Below are 24,621 nucleotides of genomic sequence, written 5' to 3' on the forward strand. Positions count from 1 at the left end.
GCAAACACTCTCGGGAAAAGAAGAGAACTCACGTAGATTTCGGTCCGCGGTATTGCCACCGGGACTCTGGAATCTTGAAGTTCGGGCCCTGTGGCTTCGGCCCGGGGTCCGCTTTCCTCCTCTTTGGTGGGGGGCTCTGGCCCCCAGGCCGTTGAGGGGCCGCCGTGGAGCCTGCCTCCGGCGGCGGGTCGGCTCGGGCGCCCGCTGTAGCGCTGCCGGCCCGGCCTTGGTCTTCAGGCTCCCGCGCCCCGGACCTGGCCTCCGTCGCGGACTCCGCGCCCGACGACTGGCCGCCCCGGCCTCCCTCCTTCGCGCCGCCCGTTACCGGTTGCTGCCGTGGAGGTGACGGCGACGAGGAGGATGACGACTGGGGCACGAACACCCGGGGGCGTTTTCCTTTGTCCCCGGTGGCCGCCGCACCGCTACCGGCGGCGCCTCTACCGCCGACCTGGTGGCTGCTGCTTGCAGCAGCTCCACGGTCGGCCCGCGGCCTGCTGCCCACGGCGTCCCTGCCGCTGGCCTGCGTCCTGCCACCCGCGGTGCCCCCGCCGTCGGTCCACGGCACGCCGCCCGTCTCTTCATCTACCCCGGGAATCTGGATAGTCCCGGGGTTCCGGCGCCCCGGACGGTCGACCAGACCCTGGGCGTCAAACTCCGGCAGCGTCGCTTGTAGCGCCACCCGGCCCGGGTCCGCGCAAAGCGCCAGCTGCTCCCGGGGCAGGACCGCCCGGGTGAAGTCTTTTACGGCGGTCACCACCGTAGCAGGGCTGCCAGCGCTCCCTCATCCAGGTTCCCGTCCTCACCGATCTAGGTCCTGCTGATGTCGTTGGGGCCCGTGTACATCCAGTAAGGGCGGGCCCGCTCCCGTAGGGGCGCCAGGCGTCTGCGTAGATAATCCGCCTCCAACATCACTGACGTTAGCCCCGCCCAGCGTAGGTCGTCGATGCGGTTCAGTACCAGCCGCATCCTCTTGTCCTCCGCCGGGGCCGCCTCCCAGGTCGGCCTGTGGGGCTTCGCCACCATCTTCGGCAGCACGAGGCGGTCGTGGGGGCTGACGTCAACGTAGGCCCAGTCGCACGACTCGTGCCGCTAGTCCTCCCACTTGCTCCGTAGTATCTGTGGGATGTACAGCTCGGCCAGCCCGTCCCATAGTCGGAAGTTGCAGCAGCCGGCGACGTCCATGGTGGAGGATCCTCTCATCTTCCCGGCCGGCCGCAGGACAAAGAAGTGGTGGAACAAGGCCACCGATGGTGGCACTCCCACGAACATTTCGCAGAAGTGCGCGAAGATGGCCAAGATGACCACTGAGTTTGGACTCAAGTGGATCAGCTGGATGCCGAACGTGTCCAGTATTTAGATGAAGAACGTGGAGAACGATGGCACCAGCCCGACGGCGACAAAGGAGACGAAGACGAAAATGCGCTCCGGCCGGTCCGTGATGGGCGGGAAGCTCGCCGGCGTCACCACCGACACCTCCCGCTGGCCTTCGGGCACCATAAGTTTGCGGACCTTCTCCGCCCCCTCCTCGTTGATGATCCTTGACTCCGGCAGCACGCTGTCGGGCCCCTTGTCGCGGCGACTGCTTCCTGCCCTCGGCATTTTGTCGAGAGTGGGGAGTGCGCTGGAAGGGGTGAGGGAAAGAGAGCGCTGCGGGCCGAAGGGAGGGCGAGAGCTCTCGAGCGCAGGGAAGAAGAAAGCAAGAGTATTGATTGCAAGAATGGCGTAAAGGGGCAACGGTTCACTCCCCTCTCCTTTTTATATCCTTGTGATTTCAAACGACACCTGCCGCGGCGCATTCGGCGAGACGAATTTCCTCATTCGGCGCGGGTGCTAGGCGAATCTCCCTCGATCCGTGCGGTTGACAGACGCACTATCCTCGATCTACGCGGTTGCCACGCGCGCCGCCCGCCTCATTATCACGCGCCTCGGGAGTCGGATGGACACGCGTCCGTTCGGTTCCCCGCTGGGCCGTACCAGAAGCCTGGGCCAGAGAGACCAGTGCCTAAAAATAGGCCACTTGGCATCGGTGCTGGGATCGGCCTCGATGAAGACGAGGGCCCCGTTCGCAGTCTCTGGGCCATCGCCTGCCAATGGGCCCGGGGGCTGCTGTCGGTGACACAGGGACCAGGGGTCCCCGAGTCCCGAGGCTAGATCAGCAGAGTGCCACATGGCGCCCTCCCGCGGGGGTTATCTCCCCGAGGTACGAGAAGACCAAGTCCCGGGAGAGGGTGCTCGGGGCCATGAACAGTGGTCCCCGAGCACCTGAGTTCCCTGATGACCCGAGAAGATCAAGTACCGGGAAGAGAGTGCTCAGGGCCGCAAACAGTGGCCCCCGAGCACTCAAGTCCCCCGACGACATGAAAAGCTAAGTACCGGGAAGAGGGTGCTCGGGGTTGTGAACAGTGGCCCCTGAGCACCCGAGTCCCCCGAGGACCCTAGGGGAAGTCAGTTCCAGGAGAGAGTGCTCGGGGCCGTGAACAGTGGCCCCCGAGCACTCGGTTCCTCGAGGACCCAAACAGCTAGTTCCGGGAGAGAGTGCTCGGGGCTGTGAACAGTGGCCCCCGAGCACTCGGTTCCCCGAGGACCAAGAAAGGGCATATCCGGGAGAGAGTGCTCGGGGCTGTGAACAGTGGTCTCCGAGCACTCGATTCCCCGAGGGCCTAAAAAGTCCTTCGCCAGTGGCCCCCACAGAGGCCCAGCGGTGAGGTGTCGGCTGGTGAGAGGCCCGATGCTGCATTTAAGAGGGCGCGTGGCCTGTCACTTCCAACTGCTCCCCCCCACGCTTGCTGACTGTCCCTGCCACGACCTGGCAGGGAGGCGTGAGGACATTTAATGCACGGGTCCCATCCCGCGTCATCCGGTGCGCCTCGGGATAGCGTCGCGAGGCCCAAGGTGCCCCGCCTGCCGCCCTGCTGTGTTAGACTTGCTCTGACCGAGCGGGCACGTCAGGCTGCTCGGTGGCTGCCCGGTGGGCCCTCCCCGCGGCGCCTGTTGAAAAACGGCATGATGACTTACAAGACCGGACGGGGCGCGTCTTCAACCCTCCCCGTCACCTCGCGCGGCAGCCTATGATGGTTGCTTTCCATTTATGGCGCCCTTGAACTCGTGCCATCCCTTTCTGGGCACGCTACCGTCCCAGCGAGTATAAAGGTGGGGCGGGCTCCCTGGAGAAGAACGGGAAAGACGGAGTCAAGTTTAGTATGAGCTGAGATCGAGCGCCAAAGAATAAACAGCATGAAGCTCTAGACCAGACAAATATTCTTGTAACCCAGCAAACACTCAGAGAGACAATTCTCAGAGCATTTATAGTATACACACAGGAGTAGAGTGTTACGCTCAGTACGGCCCAAACCTATCTAAAAATCCCCTGAGCATTTACTACTTCCCGCATTCGATCATTCCACTCCACCTGCATCGCATTTATCCCCATTTATTTCACCCGCAAAACGGATTCAGAATCATCCCCCGGCCGAATCTCAAAGGGGGTCCCTCCGGATCCCTGCTTGAGGAGTTCACCCTCCGACAGTTGGTACCAGACACAAGGGCTTATTTGAGGCCATACAAAGACTTCTGCAACAGACATACATGATCATGTGCTGATGGGTCGACGAAGCCGGGCGGTTGCTGACAGTACATTGTTTCATCAAGTGTGCCATGGAGGAAGGCGTTAGTGACATCAAGTTGATGAATCAGCCATGAACGAGTTGCCGCAATGCTCAGGACAACTCGGATCATAGCAGGCTTGACCACCGGACTGAAGGTATCATCATAGTCCACGCCAGGTCACCGAGAATATCCACGTACAACCCACCGCACTTTGTGTCGAGGGAGCGAGCCGTCAGAGTGGAACTTGTGCTTGAAGATCCACTTGCCAATGATGACATTAGCACCATGAGGTCAGGGAACGAGAGTCCAAGTGTGATTGTCCATCAGAGCATGAAACTCAACAGTCATCGCAATGCACCAATTGGAATCAGTGATGTCGCTGCGATAGTTGGCAGGGATCTGTGAAATGGACTTGTGTGCAACGGATAGGTTGAGCAGGTCCACTGGTTTGAAGATGTTGGTGGAGCCACGGGTGACCATGCGATGTCGAGGAGGTGATGCCAATGGACTGGCTACTGTTGGAGGTGGTGTGGGAACAATGGGAGCCATCATGGAGGGAGCTGCCTGCATCGGGGAGTGTGAGGCACTCGATAGCGTTGGAGAAGCTAGGACACTCGTGCACGATGGTGAAGACTACGTGAGTGACGAGGGCATGCTGGAGTGGATGGCGAGTCATGGCCTCCACCTGAGGACACGGGTGAGGCGACATGTGGTACAGTTGCCATGGGTAGCCAAGTTGGAGGCATAGCTTCGTACGCTCCAGGTGCTCCGAGCGGACGCGCGTAGGACACACATGTGGAGTTGGTGGTGGAGTCTAATGTAGATGGGGGTGCACCAGGTGCTCTGAGCGCACGAACATGGGACATGCAGGCAGAGCTAGTGCAGGAGCCCAATATTGGAGAAGAGGGAGCCGTCAGGGATAGTAGAAAGTCTAGGGACGTATCGCCAGATTTCCTGAAACAAAAAGGAAAAATCGTTTCATCGAAGATGACGTGTCAAGAGATAATAACCAGATGAGTTGTGAGATCAAGGCAGCCATATCCTTTATGGGAATAGGGATAGCCGATGAACACACAAGCAAAAGAGCATGGATGAAATTTATGGGGAGTGGTGGAGGAGGTATTGGGACATTGCATGGCTAGCACAAAGTTGATAGAAAGGATTCGACTAGCTCTTGCAAATAGTAAAGATCCATCACCTCTGAGAGTTCAGAAGTATGTGGATCCCTATTTGCCCTCGAACAAGTCAAGGAATGAAGTATGTGGATCCCTATTTGCCCTCGAACAAGTCAAGGAATCTCTTTTACTCCTCCTTGGGGCGGCAGCTGATTACCCTGGGAACTGACCAGCGACCAACATAAAGGCTATGGAGAGAGGTTGAGGCGAAGTCCCTGCTAGAGCTGCTGACCGGTGCCGACGTTGCTGAGTGACCCTCCGCAGGACGTGGAGGTGATCTGGCGGTTGTCAGTGGGGAAGACGATTGCGCTTTCTTGACCACTAGAGGATCGGGGGCTCCATCATCGAAGACCTCATTGGCGACCCAATCGATGATCTCATCAAGATCACCACCATCCTCATCTCCTCCTTGTGCAGCCCGCATCGCTGACTCCTACGCTGTTCGCTCCGCAGCGCCGGCGTCGGTGTCGGCGTCAAGGAAGCACCGGAGGTGCCGGGTGAAGGGTCGATGACCTCCGACGAATATTGTGTTCCCTCTCCTCTCATGCCTCTCACTCGATTCCTCCTCATCGGATGAAATGATGATGACTTCTTGTGGAGCAATGGCGAGAGGCTTTAGAGTGAGATATCCCACTTCTTTGATTTCTAGGTATTGCTCAGGAGACGACAGTGGAGTGGAGGCCATGGTTTCAAGTTCTATGAATGATACTGAGCAATGTGCAGGAAAGGGCGAAAGTAGATTAGGAAACAAACGGCTTCGGGTTCCCCCTATTTATAGTAGATGAAATGGGCCAAACGGAAAGGTTTGGAGCAATCAAGATCCCATAACGACGGATGAATTTCTGAGGCCGCCTCGGGTATTCGGTAATTCAAGGCTGACGCGTTGGATGCAAGCGAGATGTCGCCAAGGCATTATGGCACGTCCAATCTTTGTGCAGAGGGATCTCGTGTCATTCTGCACAGGGTGAAAATGAGCACGAACAGGATTGGGTTTTTAATTCTCACCTACCCGACTGTTTGAATTTACTCAATAACCACAGCCATACCCTCATAGGTTTACACCTTCGAGTATAATGATTCGATGCTTATGCTCTACTCTCCACTAGATCCAGTTATCGAGCAGAGAGTCTGGGGCTACATCGGATAATTTTGATGCTTATGCTTCCCTCTCTGTTTAGTTATCACGGTAACAAGAGAGCCATGAGCTACATTGTTTAATGTCAGTGCTAATGCTCTACTTTCTACTCAAACTCAATTATTGAGTGAAGAGTTAGGAGCCACATTAGGTATCTTTCAATGCTACAACTCTACTCTCTATCTTGATTATCACATCAGACAGAGAGTCGAGGGCTACATCGTATACTTTCAATGTTTCGGCTTTACTCTCCACTCAACTTAGTCATTAAGCAGATAGTCAGGAGCTACATCACATACTTTTGATGGTACATGTATGTTCTTTCTTATTCTCTGATTGAAAAATCTTCTTCTTGATCAAAGAGTCGGGGGCTACATAATAATATCATGTTCTATAAATACACATTTTTTGCAAAGAAAATATCTGGCTTTGCGTCGACTGCATTGGATAGAACTGATAGAGGCATGTGTTGGGTCAATGATGAACAACTGTAACTCATAAGGCATAGCAGCACAAGAGATTGCCAGACATCTCATGCTTAACGACCAACAAGGTTATGAAGTTCTAGTCGATATCATGTGTCTTCTCCATCGGGTTCATGTTTTCCCGCTAGTCAAATATGCGAGTCATCTAAAAGTTTGCAAAAATCATCGTGTTATTTCTTCTTTTTCTAGTTTTTTATTAGTCTTTTTCTTGTTATTGAGGATACTTTGAGTGATCACTCGAGGTCCGATGCATTTAATAAAATGTTCAATTGAACTTTTAGGTATCAACGGATATTTCATAAGTAGGTTTTGAGGATGGTTTTAGCATGTAATATTCGGTTTTTGCATCTACTTATTCCAACTCTATTTTATCAACAAGGGAATAGTGGTAAGAGCATATTAGACAAGCAAATTATAGTAATGTTCATAGATATCCCCAACCCACGGAGCAAGTTTCAAGTGTTACGAGTCAAGCCCCGGGGACAATTAGCCAGAAAGACTTCCCACACTTTCATCATCAGGCAGGCTGAGCCCCAGGGACTTGACAAAGGCAGGATTCGGAGGTTTGATGCTGAGAATGATGTCTACTGCCTCCTCTATTGAACACTCGAACCCCTCCGTCACTATTGATGTGTCGAGGTTGGGGTAGTAGCTTTTGAGAAGACCAAGCATTATCTCGACGCTTACGGAGGCTGACTGGTTCATGTGATCGAGGATCTGTTCCTTCAGCTTCGAAAACTCTAAAATCACATCTTCTCATTTCAAAACAATAGTGTCTTGTCCGGGAGCAGCATCATCTCGTTCGGCAGCAGTAGCGTCCTGCTCGGCAACCATGGTGTCTAGTTTGGCAGCCATGGTCTTTCAGTTGGCTTTTGCTATCTTTAAGTAGCCTCTGAGCTTTTTGTCATATTTGGAATTATTATCGATAGTCTTCACTGCCTCATTAATAGTAGTTTCTTTATTCCTAATAATAGACCCGAGAACTGAAAAAGCAAACAACAATAAATAATTATTAGTTGTCTGGTAATCGAATCACATGCTAGTGATCTAGGTTTAGACTTATGATCAATTCTTTCTTGGCTAGCAATCAGTTCCTTCTGGCAATTGCTATGGTCGATCTCCGAGTATCGAGCCTTGACAGTGGCAATCTTGACACCTGCACCCTTGACGAGATCCTCTACCTCCACGCAAAGATCATCAGTTGGGGTCGATGCAAAGGTCTTAGCTTTGTCGGGATGCAGGCTTGGTTCAGGCACATCCATGGAAGTTTTTTCTACTCGAGGAAGCGAGGGTGATGAGATTGGAGAGGTTGGAACTAGCTGACTAGCTGAACAGCTTGTCGTCTGTCTTCTCTGGGGAGGAAGGTCTACAGTTAGCAGCAAAAGGAAGGAAAAAGAAGGTTGCAAGACAAGATAATTGTTCAAGCAAAACCTTTTAGCGATTGGTATGCACAAAATAATGTTTGACTTCTGCCTCTTGATGATGACTTTCTTCCTCATCACACTAGCAGCTGGGACTAGTTGGGTCGAAAGGATAACAAGGGAGTCCAACGAAGCTAAAGAAGAGATTGTCTGTAATAAACCAACCAACAATAAAACATCATCATTATGAAATTATTGAGTGAGTCCTTAAGAAGAAACACCAACAAAAGGGCGATAACTTTATAAGAGTTACCTCTTTTGCCAAGTCATCAGGCGTGGTGGTCTCTCGAGGTGGTGATTGAAGGGGTGCACCAGTTGTTCCCTGGAAAAAGGCCACCCATACAGACCATGAATCAGTTGGTATATGATCGATATTCAGAGTTTTAGATGAACAAGTGATCATTGAAGGACTTGATTTTAAAACTAGTTGATTCTTTCCCTAAGTGCGTTTGAGGGGCTGTGGGTCAGATGGCAATGATGATCTCTTGGATTGAAGAGACCCTTTGACATCTTAACTAGTCAGCATTTTCCCCTTGTTGCTGACCCCAGAGGAGGGAGTATCCTCTTGATGGAGGGCTATAATCTGAGACAAAAAAGACAAATCAGGTCGAATAAATAATCATCAGTATTGTTTCCTCAATCCGAGCAAATTCTCAATAGTAGTCAAGGATTCTTGAGGGGGTAAGGATGAACGGAGCATTGGTGTCCTGTAGGGACAAGACTGAAGGAAAAGGGAGTCACTTGAAAGAGTTCGACTGCAGCTATAGAAGCAGTAAAATGCTAGCCAAATCTTACATCCAGTCTAAGGAGCTATTATTATCTCCAGCATAAGCCCAAGTGAAGTGATCCCGTGCTTTCAAGGGGCTTGACATTCGACTAATGATGTTTCTGGCCACATGCCACCCGGTTAAGCCACTCTGTCTAAGCTCACTAATCTTCTTGACGTAGTGGGCAGTATGGTCTAGCTCGCAGTGCTTCTTCTACCAGGACGGATTTGGGTGGGGCTAGAGACCCCTATAAACTAATGGAGAGGCGTCTGGGTCAAGGTTGGAGATATAAAACCAGAGCTGTAGTCATGATAGTGGTTGAAACATGAAAGCGATTCGATCCGACCACGTTGCTCCTGAAGAGCTGTAGTTCAGACATATTTGATGGGCCCAAATTACTCCCGTCGTCACATTTTACCTCCCCAAGGTTTTTTGTTTTTATATTTCAAAATTAAGAAATTATAAAAATAGGTGTCCGTTTGAAAATAAAAGATTGTCACCTTCCAACCAGCGATAGATTTAAAAATAAAAAACTTCATTCTATTGCTGTAAAAATTCAAAATATTATCGAAATAGTTATGATTTTTTTAAATTTTTTATAGTATAGAGGATACTATAATCTAGCTCTCTTAACAAATTTCAAACAAAAATATGATATTTACAATAAGAAACGAAAAGACAAATTTCATTATATCATCCTCTACATCACACATCATAGAATTGTCTTTTTTTTGTTTCTCATTGTACAAGTAATTGTTTGAGTAAAATATTAGAGAGCTAGATTATAGCATCATTTACATCATTTTTTCATAATTTTTCATAACAATTTTGATAACATTTTGAATTTTGAGAGCATTGGAATATTGTATTTTTATTTTTTTTATAATTCACCCGTTGAAAGGATGACATATTTATTTTTTAAAATTTATCACTTGTTGGAAGGGCGACATATGCATATTAACCTACTAGCGAGGAATAGTAGACTAGTTCTGTAATTTTTTCAAACGGCCCCTTGTTTTAATAATTTTTTATTTTCGAAATATATAAAAAATCTTACCCCCCATGGGTCCCGAACATATTGAGCTTACATCCGGCCCACATATTTGATTGTGACAAAAGCCGAAAGGACTGTCCAGCTAGAGCTTTTCGGGCCTAAAACCGGCCTATGGCACACCTAGCCTCATCATGCATGCCCACTGACCCTCACAAGATGCTTGCTGCCAGTGACTAATTTTCAGCTAGGAAAAAAGTTGAACCCTTTCATCCCTTCGCTTTAACCTTTTTCTCCCTTCAAATGATCAAAAGGGAACAACTGAGCAAGAACAAACACGCCAAAGTAACGAAGAGCAGCCAAGTAACTAGTATCGATGGCTTTGGAAATCATCATGCCAATTGCGACACAAGGTCTCCTCCTGGCTACTCTTCAAGAACAGACTCAACACTAGGGAGATGCTTCGCAGAAAGACAATGTTCTTGGAATCGTACACTTGTGATCTCTGCATTTGAAGAATCTCTTTAGCACTTACTTTTGCAGTGTGGTTTTCCAAAGAGATGCTGGAGCCACATTGGTTAAACTGTTCCAGATTATACCTGTTCAGCACCCTACAGTACTTAAAACTTCATGGGGAGTGCCTTTCTTCATGGAGATCATTGTGCTGATGAGATGTAGCATTTGGTGGGTACAAAATGAATGGATATTCAAACATGCAGAGCCATCGACCCAAGCTTGTAAAGTCAAAGCTCTTACATGAATTTGCCATGGTTATCTATGGGGCAAAGCCAAGCTACTCTCTACAAATCTCAGAATGGCTAGAGTCTCATAGTTGAACGGTTTTCTCTTTCCAGGGCTTGTAATTTAGTTTCTCTTTCTCTTTTTTTTTGAACTCGTGGTTTCTTATTAATATATATTAATAAGTTGGGGACTTATCCCCTCCAGTTTCATAAACAAAAATAAAGAGCAACCTACACGATAAAAGAAAATGTAAGGAACCGTCCAAACAGTATTCTAATTAATCATTAAGTCTATCATTTACTTAATCACGACTTTAAACATTAACCAGAATACTATTTCGGTAGTCTCGGCACGTGTTTTTTCTCAAGATTGGAACACATGCATTTCTAACATTTAACATCATAACACAGTTTAATAAAGAGCGAGTAATTAACATTAAATTACAAGTTCTTAAGTATTTATCAAGTTATTATATTTTATAGCAAAAGAGAGGTAGGAGTAGATAAAAACTGACTCAACTCCTAGCCGATAAAAGAAACTATGCAGTGAAAACAAAAGCTAAAGACAATAAAAGATGTTTGAAGTCATATGCCCTTATGATTCACCCCAAAAGCGCGACATCTAAATAGTTGTCTACTCATGCCCGTACCCCTCCAAAATATGTAATTTTACGATAAAATCGACGTTAAATTTGTAGTTTTATGAAATTGTTTCTTAAATATTTAATTTTGCGATAAAATTGGTGCTAAGTCTGGAGTTTTGTGAAACTATTACTTAAATTTATAGTTTTACAATAATTTATCAAAATATCTGTAATTTTATAAAAAAAAATTACTCTTTTTATTAATATAACAGGCCGCCCTCTGGTAGTTCAGCTTCGAAAAAATGAGACCGTACATGCACATTGAATTCCATATGCACGCAAGACCAAAGTACAAGGGGTACAACAGCGCATGGTCAGATCGACGCACACACCATGTGCCGGCCGAAGTGATTCCGTGTGCTTCTGCATGCGGCCAGCCGGTGCATGAGCGCTTCATCACCAGCCGTACACACCAGCAACAAACTCGACATGCCATCATTGATGCTTCTCCATGCACCCTCGGATCAACATTCCCAATTCAGCAACCACCCCATGCCATTGAATTTTTTGCATTCTAGTACTAAATTAAAGGATTTTGCATCAGCTGAGAGAAGCTAGCAAAATTTACGGACAAAAACAGTACCCCTCCGGTCATATATACTTAACATTTTGGATAAGACCCTGTCAAAAATTTTAAACTTTAACTATCAATACCGTTTGAAATATTTTGATTACGAACTTAAAACTCACATATTTATATTAAAAAGTGCTCCCGTAATATCATAAGTTTAGTGCATTTTACAAAAAGTATTTTAACAGAAAATCGGTTAAAGTTATATTTTTGAGGGAGTATCTCCGGTTGTTGCAAATATTTCTCTCAAACAAGACTGAATGAGCTTGAACTCTGAATGGCCAAGTAAAAGGAGGCATAAAGAGGTAAAAAAAATATATAAAGGGCTTGGGGTGTAAAAAGGGGAATACCTTTGCTTATTATCCAAGGCACAAATAGGTGTGCTTTTAGAACGTAGTGGGGAACATGCATGCGTGCACGTACATGTAGCTGAACACCCACTAGGCCACTATGTATTGCTAAGCGTCAAATTAACATATCATTCTTATATATGTCAAGAAATTTCGACTTTACCTCAGAATGTTGATGCGGAGGAAAAGAACAAGAAGAAACATCTTTTGTCATGTACGAACATTGGAATCTAGTGCAACTATGCATGTCTTGCATGTTCGTCTTCTTCCCCCGCATGCAAAAGTTGGGTACTACACTAGTACTTGTTCCTCAAATTCTACTAGAACATCATGGATATAAATCCTATGGTCCAGGAGAAAATACTCAATGCATCCCACATATCTAATGTGCATTTACTGATGAATGTTTTTTAAGAAAAAAAATAAAAGATTTCCTTATTTATAGTTTTTTTTAAAAAACCAGTTCTTTTTTGTGCGGAATCAAGTACTTTGTTTCCATATCCTTTAATTGAAATGCCACTCAAATGGAAAAATAATCTAAAAACTATGTTAAACTTATTAGGAGTTAGAATGGACAAGATGCTATACGACTACTCATGAGTACGCAGCCCGGGCCGGCCTGATTTTCTTCGGGCTTGTGTTTCCGACCTAAGCCCCGGCTTGACGAAGGGTTATAAACATTGTTTTATTATATGTGTATATTGTATTAAAAATAAAATTTAACATTTTTGTCAGAAATATGAGTAAATCAGTAATATTTTCAATTCAAATAAAATTATAATTTTACTTTTTCAGTATTCAGGTTGAGCTGGGCTATAAAGCCATGCGATCTAGGGTCAGGCTTTTTCAGGCTATACTATACACTTGTACAGTTGCTTGATTGATTGTGCTGCCTAATAGCTTGTCCAGAGAAACAAAATATGGAGAAAATTACAGATGAACAGTTTGATAAATGGGCAAATCATTAAACTCTCGAGAGGCCTGGCCTGGCCCTGCAAAACTACTCAGATCTGAGTGCCCTTAACTGCCTTTGCTCCAGATCTGTCGTGCCTTCTGAATTTGCTCAGCTCATGCATGCATGCATGTTTGGTTAGGTACCAACAGGACTACAGCAAGAGGACGCGCTCTGGAAGCTCATGTCAGGGCCATTTCCTCTTCGGTTCTCCCTTACACAAAAAAGGAGAAAACAGAGAAATTAAACACACTTAAGGCTAGATCCAAGATTGGTTAAATCCATTTTCAAAATTTCGCGTCTGCAAGGGAAAACACAGGAAATGTATGCAGAGGACACCACAACAATTACGATCATGCATCAGAAACTTTACACCACTTGGCGCAGAACATTTATTTGCAAAAAGACGTACGGGGGAATTCACATCCATTTGCAAACAACGAATTTGCAGCAAATTCCCAGATATTATGATATTTATGTAACTCCACAGCGCACCCGCTTTGCGCGAAGACAAATTTGCGCAGCCAACAATGTAGTATGAACAATTCGATTATTCAAACTTGGTCGATCTGAGAAAAACGCGCTGCCCACGCGGTAAGCTCTGATGAAACATGGGCGCATGGCGACGGCGTGACATACTGGCCTCCGTGGTTCCCGTCCTTTCAAGAAGCCAAGAATTTGTCCTCCCATTTGCAGCGATGGCCAATGGCGCGCGCGCCGCCGGTGAGGTGAGGCGAACCGTGGGGCGGGAATATGGATGAAGAAAGCAGGGTATGCTGTTCTGTCCGACGAGCAACGACGACGGATCACCCCACGACGTGCACGCGGATCTTCTTGGCGGCCGGCCGGGACGGCGAGCTAGCCGCGGCGCCGCGCGGCACGAACACCGTGGCGAGGTCGTGCGGCACGGGGAAGAAGCACCGCCTCTGCGGCGTGCGGCCGCAGCAGCCCTTCCTCTTGGCGGACGCCCTCGCCGGCTTCCGCGGCGCCGGAGGGCACACCGTGGCCGGCCGCAGGACGCTCGCGGCCGACGTCGGCGTGACGCAGCCGGTGTCGACGCCGTCGACGACGCCACCTCGCCACGGCATGGGGCTCATTGCTGTCGGCGTGACGCAGCCTGCGTCGGCAGCGTCTTGGCCGTCGTTACCCGGCCGCGTCGCCTCGTCGCTCGCGCTGCTCACTGCGGTTCGGATCGGCCCGAGCACGGCCAATTCAGAGAGCTCGAGCTCGAGGCCCATGGAATCTAGCACTAAGATCCAGACACCCCGGAGCTAGCTCGCCAAGAACGAACTAGCTAACTAGATCAAGATCAGGGTTGTGTGAATTGCGACGAACAGAAGCTAGCTAGCAAGCAAGCAGTGAGCTTGTGCTCTTTTGTAATGGTATAAAGGAGGGAGGAGGAAGAGGAGGCAGGCGTGACGGTGAGAAGATGGAGGTGATGATGATGGCAGAGGGGAGCCAAACTAAAGGGAAGTGAGAAAGAGCAACAGAATTATATGCAGGCAGGTCGCTGCGAAACAGAAGGCTGCATGCTAAATAGTCATTTGAGAGAGAGAGAGAGAGAGAGAGGTGGCACAAATGATTGGGGGATGAGAGAGCGGTGAAACTTTTGGATCGAGACGAGTAGATCTCTCTCTCTCTTTCTCTCTCTGCACCAGAAAAATGGTTTAATACAGACTCATCAGATGCCATGGATCAGCGCAGATCGAGCAGGCAGCAACAGGTGGAAGCTGCACCACCGCCTGTGCGCTGCTGGAGTGCTGGTCAGTTGTTAAACCATGGAGTAACTTTACTGTTTAAGGTCACTTCAGTAACTAAACAGTGGACTTACCAACAGCCACAAGAATGTTCCTAACTATGCATGCTGCCATGCTACTACGGCACAGTGAAGTTTTCAATGCATGCTCACCCGGACGTAGCCAATGCTAATCCATAGTCCACTGTACAGTGGTATTCAACTCGGACTGGTGATTAGTACTACCTTCCAGGAGGTTAGATGGATCTCATCAATTTCGCCTGGCTGGATATGCATTATGTGCATCCATCTAACTACTCCCCTTTTGGCACTACTATTCACTGGTAAATCTCCTTCATTTCTATCCACAGCTTCTAGCAACTTATTGACTGCTTTACTAATTCATTGTTCATCATGCATTGCAAGAAAACTGGAAACGGTGACACAGAAGTGAAAGAAGACGAGGAAATTATGGGACTGTGAGAAGTAGGGATTAAAATTTTGCCAAAATTTTATAGTGGAACGAAATGTCTAATTCCAGGATTTTCTTTCCGTGACATGTAGGATCCACAAAGCAGAGTATTAAAGTTGTAAAATGAAATTGAAATCCCTGGTGAGATGTTGCAAGAAGTTAAAAGGTTGAGGAAAATAGGAGTTCAAGGTAGCTTTAACTGGCTCCTTAGATGGCTCATGTGGCCGTGTCATGGCTCGTAACAGGCGGTGCTTAATCTCTCCCCCTTTAGGCCTTTCATCCGGGGACCACTGCCAGGTGGGTCCCACGCGTGTGGCCGTAGTGGGCTGCACATCGGTACTGTGGAGGTAGTGGCCTGATAATTTCCGGCCTGTGCCAGTTATGGGTCCATCCTGGCCGTCCAATGGCATCCGATGGTATGGATTAAAGAGCTGTCATTCTATTTGTTATAATTTTCAGGAGTCCTTGGTAATTTTTTATATTCCTGACCATAGTTTCAATTCTCGTGTCTACTCATATGAGTCAACGGAACCAAACATTTTTTTTTGAGACCTGGAATTAAACATTTCCATTTAAACGAAACGAATATAGCGCAAAACTTGCAGAGATTCTTCATGGTAACTTAGAACTCGCTCGAATGTTTTTTTACCATTCCTGCATGCATGCAGGCACGTAGCTTGTCCTCTAATTATCCATTCAAGCTTACCAACAAAATTCAATGGCGTCTATGGACGCCATGCTGACATGTTTGGTGAGACATGAGAAGTGACGGCGAAATGGATGCTGGCACAGGAATCTGCACGCCGATCGATCATCATGCAGACAGGAGACTACTGGCTCTCTACGTACGCTAGTACTAGCTCTCATGGCAGAGTGCTAGTATTTCTCGACGAGCTGCAGCCTTTTTAATATGTGAATCATTTTCGCCAGACGTACAGGCATGCATGAGAGAACGAGGCCGGCCAGAAGAATCACTGTGCAGAAACCTTTCTAGGTTTCAGTGCCATATACATTACCTGCCATGATTCTTCCATCTGCCCCCGTTGCAAGTTCTTGGCAACACTGTTAGTCTGTTGCCAGAATTTACCAGGCAAAGCTAAGCTGCCACCTCTCTGGAAGTCTGGATGACTGGATCAGAGATCGATCAGACCTACCTGTTTGGGTCACAAACTCACCAGGGTTCACAAATGCTATGGGGTCGAAATACGACCCCCTCGTGTTACTGATATTCGCCAATATAAAAAAAACGAAAATTTCAAAAACCCTGTTGATAGAGGTAAAATCCACTCGAATCGGGGTCTCGATATTCGACCGATTTCGTCGATATTCGATCGAATTTCACTGATATTCGATCACATTCTTCGCATTTCGAACCATGTCAAAAACCGATCGAATTCTTTAAAAATAGCTTGAATTTCTTCGAAAACCGAACGCATTTCTCAAATTTCAGTGAACTTAAAAAAACCAAAAAATAGCTCAACCTTGTAAAATTAATAACTAATTAATATGTGCTTTAAATCAAGTGAAAAATTTTTATTGGTTTCCTTGTAACATGATATACGTGATAAAAGTATTTATACTCATGAAAAAGTTGAATATTTTCTGTGAGAAAATGTACTTTATAAACCTAGTTAAATGCATAGTTAATTATTTGCTAGTCCAAAGATCATGAAACCAATTTTTTTAGTCTTCTTACATCATACTATGCATTTTAAAAATACATGAACTCATGAAATAGTTATTGTAACATACATGATTGTGTAAATGTGTTACAACTAGATTAATTCATAACTAACCGATTCACACCTCCAAAATTAGTGAAACCACTTTTATTAGTTTACTTATACTATGATTTATGTATGAAAAATAATGGTAGACATGTAATAGTTAATTACAGTGATGTTTCTTAACATGTTCACTTTATGCTTGTGAATGTTGTAAAAATCATGGAGAAATTAATAAAACTCTAAATAAAGTGAACCAAATTTTAAAGATCCTCCTAAGATACGCCCTACATAAGAAAAATATGTATTTACATGTTAAATTTTTCCTTAACGTGATGGGCTAAGTCATCCTATTCATATGACATTTTTTTCAACCTTCATTCATATAAAATATGATGCAAACGACATTATTTTTGAAACTTTTTTCACAGAAGGTCTTAGAATTATCTCTGGTATTTTTAGAAAATTTTGTGATTCTTTTTGAATTTTTGAATTTAAATTTCAAAAACCGATTGGTTTCTGAATGCGATACTGCTCGAATCGATCAAATTTCACAAATTTTAACTCGAATTTTGTGAATTTGTGAACCCTGAAACTCACATGCATGCATGGCCATTGCTCTTTACTGCGGACTAGAGTGTGGTAGCTAAAGCTGAGTCTCTATCCAAGCATTACAGGAGTTGATACAGTGTTCGCCGCCGCAAAGCACTACAGCGGAGTCGCTATCTTGTGCTACAGTGCAGTGACAGTCATGCGGCCAGCAGGAGTGAGCTGCAAATTTGCGGACGGCGGGAGGGAGTTGCAACACTGTTTATAGAGAATGAATGTGGGTTCAAAAGAAGGAATAAAATAATGTAAGATAGAAAATATGGTAGCTGCTGGAAATAAAAATAAAGAGTATTATAATAGTGTTAAGGGATGTTGTAATAGTATTTTAGAGATAAATTTTTAAAGTATGTGCTGCAGATGGCCTAAACAAACTTTGCTACCAGGTTTGATGCTAACATAAACAAAAAGATCGAGGCTAGCTAGACCTTTAATGCTTTAATAACAACTCGCACGCCGCCTCTAGCCAAGAACACGTACGATGATAAACCAGGACAGGAAAAAAAAAAGCAGGAAAGACAGCGAGAGACGAGAGGAACTGAGGAATTCTACAATAAATTCAATGCATGTAGGAGCTCTCGTGCGTTTCAAATCAAGTACGTTTCCCTCCAAATTCTTGACTCTCCCTTTGGCTTCGCTTGGAACAAACAAAAGTTTACATGGCCCCTTTGGTTAGCCAGCATGCATGGCCAGCTGCCATGTATGGCAAGTGATGCTTCTGTGGGTCTAGTGCCCATAAATTTCTTGGTCGTCTTTGTTGGGACCGAATCAATTCGATCACTGGACGGGCAGCAACTATAGCTGCAGGCCGAGGTGGCAGGCCAACTAATCGATCGATCCATGCGTGAAGATGAAGGCAACACATGCGTTTGGCTCTTCGATGGTGTGGATCTTAGGACCACCTTGCGAAACCTGTTGCTCCAGATTTAAATAGTTTTTTTGTATAATGTACACTAGTATTTGGTGGTTGAAATATGTGGTTTGATTAAATATGAATTGTGTGCACAATCGGTCCCAAAGCTACATCGTCTCTTTCACAAGCCCACTAATATCACCATGTTTTTAGTTTATTTATCGGTTGAGACGTCGACTTCTGCTAATTATTTGGCATTAAGAATTACAAAACATGTAAAGATGTGCAATTATCTATCTATTATATTATTATTTCAGAGGGAAAAGGAGCCACCGTGTTCACTCTCAATGCTAAGAAATTAGCATGTTAATCTAAAAAAAAAGAATCTTTATCGCTCATTGTTATGAACATCTAACGGTCTAGATTTAATCAAATAGTTCATATCAAATACAATTAATAACTAGTTAAATTCAGAATTAAAAATTATGAAAAATTTGCAGTTCGATTTCCATACGCTTTAGGTAGCAAAATATCTAAATAAAGAATCTAAATAAAATAAACTTATTAATAAAAATAGACTAATTTTTAATCAATATATACATTATGGTGAAAAAATATTGCAAGCTAGCCACGCTGGGCCACTTTGCTAGTTTTGATAGAATTAAAAGATCAATTTCACTTAACAAATCCAAAAGCCTTTGCCTATATCTATGTTCACGTCGAATTCATAAAAGTCCAATTGCACGAATTTACTTTAATTTAAAGCGACATCCATCTCAGAACAGAAGTATTGTATTAAGGGGGGTATGTCCACCTCTCTTTTTTTAAATAAGTATACAGCAAGATGCATGATATTTCCACGTACGCGCTTGTCTAACGAATTTTTTAAATACCTCCATATATAAGTCCTTGTTGGAGTACAAAAATCAGTGAAGCAATGTGCATTTTGTTAGGTCCCAGAACTAATCTACTTGTGCCGGATGATGAGGTTGAAGCCACATATGCAACAAGCTGCTAGTAGTCAGAGAAGGACAACACACTTAGGCTGACAGTGACAGCAGCTAGCACTAGCTAGTGTAGTATTGCTCTAGATTCATCCGGCAAATTGGAGGCTTGGAACTATGAATCTGCATCTCTTAGTAGTCAGCATACTATATTAAAATAAAAGGATGTTCTATGTGGCAGGGCACAATCACAGACACGGGAACCTATAAACCAAAGACATCTTTAAAGCGTGTCCAATATTAACACGAATTAAAGAAAGGATATGCAAGGAGCTCTAACCTAAAATATAGTACCAATATACAGCATGGGAACCACCCTCTCATGACTAGGCGATAAGTTATGGTACGCGAAAAGTTACACATATATACATGAGTACTTATACATCTACATTGTAATACATTTAGTGTGTGTTTGGTTGTCCTAATTTGTACCAGTCATCTGATGAATGTGTATAATATTAAGGAGAAATATATTTGGTTATCCGTATTTATTATTCTAGCTTGTTTCGATGGATACATGTTTCTGCATTCACTTACGTAAGTGGACCCACTATCAATCACAAAATCATTTTTTTACGAGCAACCAATCACAATCTTAACTCTTACTGTCACTCATACAGTCTCAGATTCGGTCAACTAAACAGAAACCGAACTCAACATATCCTTATAGATACAATCATTCAAACACTTTGCTTTTCAACAAATATAACTACACTCAGACTGTTTCCACTCAACCAGACTATATGATGAGGCTAAAAAAACTCAAATATGAGGAACCAAACATAACCCTAAAGACATTACGGGTAGCATGGAAACCAATGCACCTAGTAGAAGTGAGATAAAGATACAGTATGCTCGCATCGTCATACAATCGCTTAATCAGGACCGCTCTCTGGAAGAAAAAAAAAACATCTCTACGTTCCCGCCATAAAATAGAGTGCTGCAAATGTGTGTGCTACCCAACTGTTTTGTTTCTTTACGATTCATGGCAGGGAACGAGGGCTCCACATAGCCAGAATTGAAAAATACAGCACATGGTACGTACGTACGTACGGGCCCGATCGATCGATTTTTTTATAAAAAATATCTTAGGAACAGAGCACCGGTCAAATCGGGCATTGCAAACAGGACAAAAGCGTTTGCGCGCCAGTTTAAGCATCCTGACGTTTAAACCTAACAAAACCAAAGAAAAATAAGAGCGCAGCCGAAAAAGTGCGTCATCGAAAGCTCCGTACGAGGGGAACCACATCTTGATACGATGTTAAAGGTGGAAGGTTACGATTTTATTTATTAAGATTTAAATTCGAGTACACTTAGTATTTATGTATGTGCGGGTAGTTTCAGTGTTATTATTTGTAGGCTTATGATAAAAATAAATTTATGGGAACTACTTTATGGTACGATGTTAAAGGTGGAAGGTTACGATTTTATATATTAAGATTTAAATCTAAGTACACTTGGGATTTATGCATGCGTAGGTAGTTTTAGTGTTATTATTTGTATGCTTATGATAAAAATGAACTTACGTGCATATAAATATAGTATACACATAGTGATATATGTGCGTGTGTGCCGTTTGTAATCGGAAAAAAAAAAAAAGAAAGCTCCATAATAGCACGGTTTCAGCATCAGGCTGATCGGCTTGTCCACTTCTTCTACAGCTTTAGTCTATCTGGTCTTGACACCCACTCCTCCAAAACGGACAACACAACGGTTGCAGTTATCCGTATACTTCATTGGGCATAGCAGCACCTAGTTCTTCAGCATAGGTATCACACACACGCCGCCATCTCATCGATAAACCTCTCCATGCCCAATTCTGAAAACAACAGTAATGTAACAGCTCAAATTCTTAAAACCAAGAAAGTTAAAAAAATTTCCAAAGGAAATAAAAGAATTTGTAAGGACAAATAATCCTAGGTGTATATATGTGTATATATTTGATTGCTTGATGGATTGCTTGATTTTGTGATCTAGTATAATATATATGTGTGGTATATATATATAAATATACATGTATATATAAAAATGAGAGAAAATAGAAAAGGATAAGGAAAAGCCTTTTTGGGTTAATGGACCGAAGCCCAATTCTCTTCTCCTCTCCTCTCTCTGTTCCGGCCTGATCCAGCCCAGCCCGCCACCTTTTCCCTCCCCTCTCTTTCTCTGGGCCGTAGCCCACCTCGCCAGCCCGGTTGTCGCTCGTCCCCTACCTCTAGCCCCTGCTCTCTCCCTCGTTCTCTCACGCGCTGTCGTGCTGTGCCAACGCGGAAGACCGAGCCGACCACAAGAAAAGGAGACAATCTTACGCGCAAAAGATGGAGAAGGACTTCTAGAAGCTCGCCAAGCTGCAGATAAGCAAGAATTCAGGCTGAGTACGCCTTATCTCTACACGGATTGGAGTTCAAATTGGAGTATGAGTTGGTGCCACCGCCGTTCAAATCGAAGCTGGGTCACCCGCAAACTCAATCTCCTCTGGGTATAAATAGCACCCTAGACCCTCCCTAGAGCATACTAGAGCAAGTCATCGGTTTAGAGCCGAGAGTCGCCGAGAGAAGTTTGTTCGCCGTTGTCAGTGAGGAGAGTCATCGCGTCGATCTCGCGCGTCGAAGCTTGATCGCCTCCGCCGAAGAGTTCTCTAGCACCGTAAGAGCGCAAGAAAACTTCCCGAGGCAATTCCAATCGTCGTTCATCGCCGGAGCACCACCTACGACATCGACCGAGGAAGTTCGCCGTCGTGCGCCATTGCCGACCTAGCTAGAGGGCTCCCTGAGCTTCAATAAGCGCCTAGGTGAGTTCCCCGTTCGCTTGTGTCTCTGTTCCGCCACTCGTCGTTCCAGTAGAAGTCTGGCCGAGCACCGCCGCAGGAGCCACCCTGGTGTCGTGTCCCCGTTTGAAAGAAAGCCCAACACTGATAGCCATTTGAAAGAAAGATCACCAACTATTGTTACGGAAGTAAGAAGTTTCCTTGGTTTAGTAGGCTATTATCATCGTTTCATAGAAAGATTATCGAAGATAGCCAAGCCACTCACGTAATTGCTAAAGAAGGAAAAGAGGTATGAATGGACAAACTCTTATGAAGCAAGTTTCAATGAGCTTAAGAAGCACTACAACAAATATGGCCTTTTGTGACGTAAAGAATGGTGACCAAGAGCCAAAATATCATGTATAGTTCATTATTTGTGACGATCTTCTATGTTTTGTCATAGAGTCAGCGTAGGACAATCCGGATGGTCAAGCCTCTCACGGTTCTAACGGTCAGTCGATCACGGTCTCACTGAGCCAACCCTGGTTCGATGCGCAGCATCCTCTTAATGAAATCCCAGGGGGATGTCCTCTCTCTCGGTGCTCATTTTTTTGGGGCAATCCGGACATCTACTTTTGTGACATTTTGGAAAATACCGTCATATTAAAGGATAAAAACCATCATAAAAGAAAAAATATTTATGATGATTCTTTGCCAAGTCTATCAAAAGAAAGGTATTTTTGGTAATTTTACCAGTTTGACATTGACGGTTTGTATGACAATAGTAGTCAAACATGTAATAAAAACTATTGGACCATTCAAATTTAAGGTTACTTGGTTGGGAGGGGTAAAATGTAAAATAGCAATATTTTAGGCCCACCTAGCAGCCACCTCTTTCTCTCTCTCACTCTCTCTCTCCTCTTCTCTTATCACTTGCCATCGTATCTATCTCTTTCCTCAAATCTGAAATCCCCTTGCACTCTCTTTCTCTTGTGCTCCTCCCTACCGCCATCGCCGCCCATCTAGCCTTGTCGCATTCGCCGATCTCCAACACTGATGGCCACCTATAGTGCTTCCCCCTATACTCCTCTCCCTCTCTCTCTCTCTCTCTCTCTCTCTCTCTCTCTCTCTCTCTCTCTCTCTCTCGCTCGCTCATGTCACCACATCCTAGCTACTGAGTCATCGACGCCTCTCGTCGTCCCAATCTACTTCCTTCAGCGACGTCCATCTCCATCAGCGGTCTCTCTTGGCTCCCAGTTCATCTACTACCTTCGCTCAGCACCCTCAAGTGTCGCCGCCTTCTACAATGCTGGCACCGCCAAACCCTAATCATCTAGCTCTTCTCCTCCAGCCACGACGTAGTTCATCAGGGGTGGATGCAGCGGTGCTACCTTACCAAGACTCACTCCGTGATGATGTGCCTAACCGCCCCATTGCCTGCCCTGTCTTGAGCAGAGTCATTGGATGGCAGGTCAGCCCTTCTCACCTGCTGCCTTAACTAGATATTGGCTTACTACAGAGGTAGAAGTAATCTATGAAACAATGAGTGTTACTTACGCTTGCAGGTTGCAGCTGGTAAAATTGTTTAGGGAAAAAACATGCTGTTATGCAACTACATCATCTGAAATGCACAGGTAATTTGTTCATCCTATTTGATTATTTAAGTCTTATTGGATGCATTTCAATGCCTCTTCTGTTCTCGTATGGTACTATGTAGTTGCAATGATAAAGTGAACCAGGTGATCATTGAAAGCTTTTCAGTGCATGATTTTTTTTATTACATGTTGTAATCTGTTTCATTCAGTTAATTTTTTACTAGCACACACAATTAATCATTTCAATCACCTGCCTGTGTTCTGGGAGATTTACAATCCAATTTTGTTGGATGCTCTGAGGGGTAGACGTAGTGCACTAAAATCAAGAGAATGAAAATGATTTAAGCACAATCATGATATTCTTGATGGACCCGACTCATCTTCCTTTAGAGCATTCTCAATATCATTTTCTGTTTCTATCTAGCTTATGTGATGCCTTCAATGCCAGATGAATGCATGAAGTTCACAGGAGGCTATGGATGCCCATGCGGACTCGGTTCTCATTTTATTTTATGTTTTCTATTTATACTTGGTTACATTCACTTCACATGTCTGAAATCTTAACCGAGTGTTTATCAAAGAACCCTTTACTAGTTGTTTCCTGCACTCATTAGATTGAAATTTAACTGAATGTAGTACTTCCAGTGTACTTTGGTTGAGTGGCACCAAGAAAAATGGTGGCCTTGTGATCTTAACATAAGAAAAGCTTCAACATCCTCCATCCTTTATTCTGTAGTTTGTTAATTGGTAAACTACAGTTGATGCTTCCAGATTACATATCTTTTTAAGTACATCTTTCAAGTTTACTGCATATGTTGCTTGTATATGTAGCCAATCCTACAACTAATTTTATGCGCCCTATTTTGTTCCTTGTGCTTTTTAGGGCTTGGAAATGGTGAAGTTATCTTTAGAGTGGATACCTGCTTGGTTTTGTCTTTTTGTTTGGATGTACATGAATGTACCAATATTGTTTGTAGAGAGAGCAAAAATATGAAATGCTTATGTAAATTCAATTGTGATAAATACAGTGATATATTGGCTTACCTTTTGTG

The 24,621-nt window shown here is 44.9% G+C and overlaps 1 protein-coding gene across 1 annotated transcript; it reads right to left on the minus strand.

Moving 5' to 3' along the window:
* Positions 1–13,281: 13,281 nt before the first annotated feature.
* On the minus strand, positions 13,282–14,478 carry LOC133883263 (uncharacterized). Its single transcript, XM_062322537.1, has one exon. The coding sequence runs from the start codon at positions 14,073–14,075 to the stop codon at positions 13,644–13,646; it is 432 nt and encodes a 143-aa protein (XP_062178521.1). The 5' UTR covers positions 14,076–14,478; the 3' UTR covers positions 13,282–13,643.
* Between the last annotated feature and the right edge of the window lie 10,143 nt (positions 14,479–24,621).

Source organism: Phragmites australis, chromosome 10 (assembly GCF_958298935.1).
Source record: "Phragmites australis chromosome 10, lpPhrAust1.1, whole genome shotgun sequence".
NCBI classification, from domain to species: Eukaryota; Viridiplantae; Streptophyta; class Magnoliopsida; order Poales; family Poaceae; genus Phragmites; species Phragmites australis.

Bases quoted from the DNA above. Each gene is read 5' to 3' on its own strand.
- LOC133883263 (XM_062322537.1), bottom strand. From the start codon at position 14,075: ATGGGCCTCGAGCTCGAGCTCTCTGAATTGGCCGTGCTCGGGCCGATC.